Here is a 1,567-nt window from a genome sequence, read left to right as displayed (position 1 = left end):
GTTGAATGGCCTGGCAGCCGTGGATTAATTTATTTTAGTGTAAAGCAAACAGACCAACATATAATGTATGACTAACATGCATAAAATTTGATTAAGAAGCAACGATACCTTCTGCTTGATAGAAAATGGTTGTCCAAAATTCCATTTATATCATGAAAATTATATTTGAAGTCGCGAAAGAAATACCCAACAATAAAGCTATTTGAACGGTTGCTATAGAGCCAATTGTGCAACCGTTGATACGTTGAAGTTTTCAAGGGAACCTGGGCAAAGAGGGTTCTTGCTGGTAAGTGGAAATACCTTAAAAGTGCACAGTTGGAAGAGCACGTGAAATTAATTGCCAAATACAAGAAAAACGAATGAAATGGCCAAAAATGACGATGCAGAAAAGCAAAAAAGATTTGATCCGCTTACAGGAAGAATAATCCAAGTAAGTTCAAATAATGGTTTCAGTATGTTCAGAAACGAAATGGCGAAAGAAGAAGTTTGTTTTTCCAAGGTGCAAACTGGGCTAGAAGCTAAACATTTCGCTCCGTTTGAATTTTTTGAAAGAGCGAAAGAACGCCAGGGAGGGACTTCTACTCCAATAAATGAGAATGATAACCAGCATAAAAAGAAGCTTTCGCATTTTGCAAACTTTCACACTGGATTTTCAAGCCATCAAGATCCTGTTTTCAAGAAATTTTTTGATTCTTGGGTTAACCCTGTCATTGGGGTTTCTAAAGACAGGACATTGGAAGCACAATTAGACATAACGTTACCTAGGCAAAGAGGGTTTAAACAAGGGTCAGAAGCTTTGGTATTTTCAAAACTAGACCTTGAAAATATTCAAGTGATTGGTCAAGTTGATAATAAGTTCATTGCATGTCTGATGATGCTGTTGAGAGAAAAGGAGGATGAATCAACCATTTTGGTGCTCATTGATCAACATGCAGCACATGAAAGAATCAGGCTCGAACAACTTGAAGATGAATTTTTGAAGGATGTTGAAGTATCTAGTGGCAGCGTTAGGTCAGAGTCTTTCAGCTCGCCAGTTCATCTCAATATAACAATTCGATCTGATCTCAACTTTAGAAACCTGAAAAGCTCCTTTCAAAGAATAGGCGTAGAATATGCAATTATTAGCGAATTCCAACAGAATGATAAAATGCATATTGACCTTAAAATAACCAAAATGCCTGCCATTTTTGTAAAAAAGATGGGCAAGACGGGAGATGATGCTAAATGTGTCTTAGAAAATTCGACAATGAAAGAATTGCTGTATAACCATATCGAAAGATACCAAGAAAACTCGTTAAATGCCCATGTGATTCCACATTCGATACACAACGTTTTGTGCTCGTATGCCTGCCATGGTGCAATCAAATTTGGTGACCCGTTATCCTTGGGTCAGTGCCAGTCAATGATACAGTCCCTCTCTAAATGTAAGCTGCCGTTCCAATGTGCACATGGTCGACCAAGTGTTGCACCTCTGATCAATTTGTCATCGCTTACCAACCATACACATAGTGGCGAAAGTGTAAACTTCTCGAGGCTGAGAAAATGAAATTATTTGAAGGGCATGGAA

General features: G+C 38.0%; 1 protein-coding gene across 1 annotated transcript; it reads left to right on the top strand.

Moving 5' to 3' along the window:
• The first annotated feature begins 364 nt into the window (after positions 1-364).
• On the top strand, positions 365-1,546 carry LOC135691999 (DNA mismatch repair protein Mlh3). The gene has a single exon (XM_065210014.2). It carries the CDS (start codon positions 365-367, stop codon positions 1,544-1,546), a length of 1,182 nt encoding a protein of 393 aa, XP_065066086.2.
• The last annotated feature ends 21 nt before the right edge of the window (positions 1,547-1,567 follow it).

This window comes from Rhopilema esculentum, chromosome 13 (genome assembly GCF_057945365.1).
Source record: "Rhopilema esculentum isolate cy_ngs chromosome 13, ASM5794536v1, whole genome shotgun sequence".
In the NCBI taxonomy this organism is placed as follows: Eukaryota; Metazoa; Cnidaria; class Scyphozoa; order Rhizostomeae; family Rhizostomatidae; genus Rhopilema; species Rhopilema esculentum.
The sequence above is the reverse complement of the archived record's forward strand: the minus strand, read 5'-3'. Positions and strand labels throughout refer to the sequence as shown.

What these genes read in the sequence shown, in the direction of transcription:
- LOC135691999 (XM_065210014.2), top strand. Translation starts at nt 365, where the DNA reads ATGGCCAAAAATGACGATGCAGAAAAGCAAAAAAGATTTGATCCGCTT.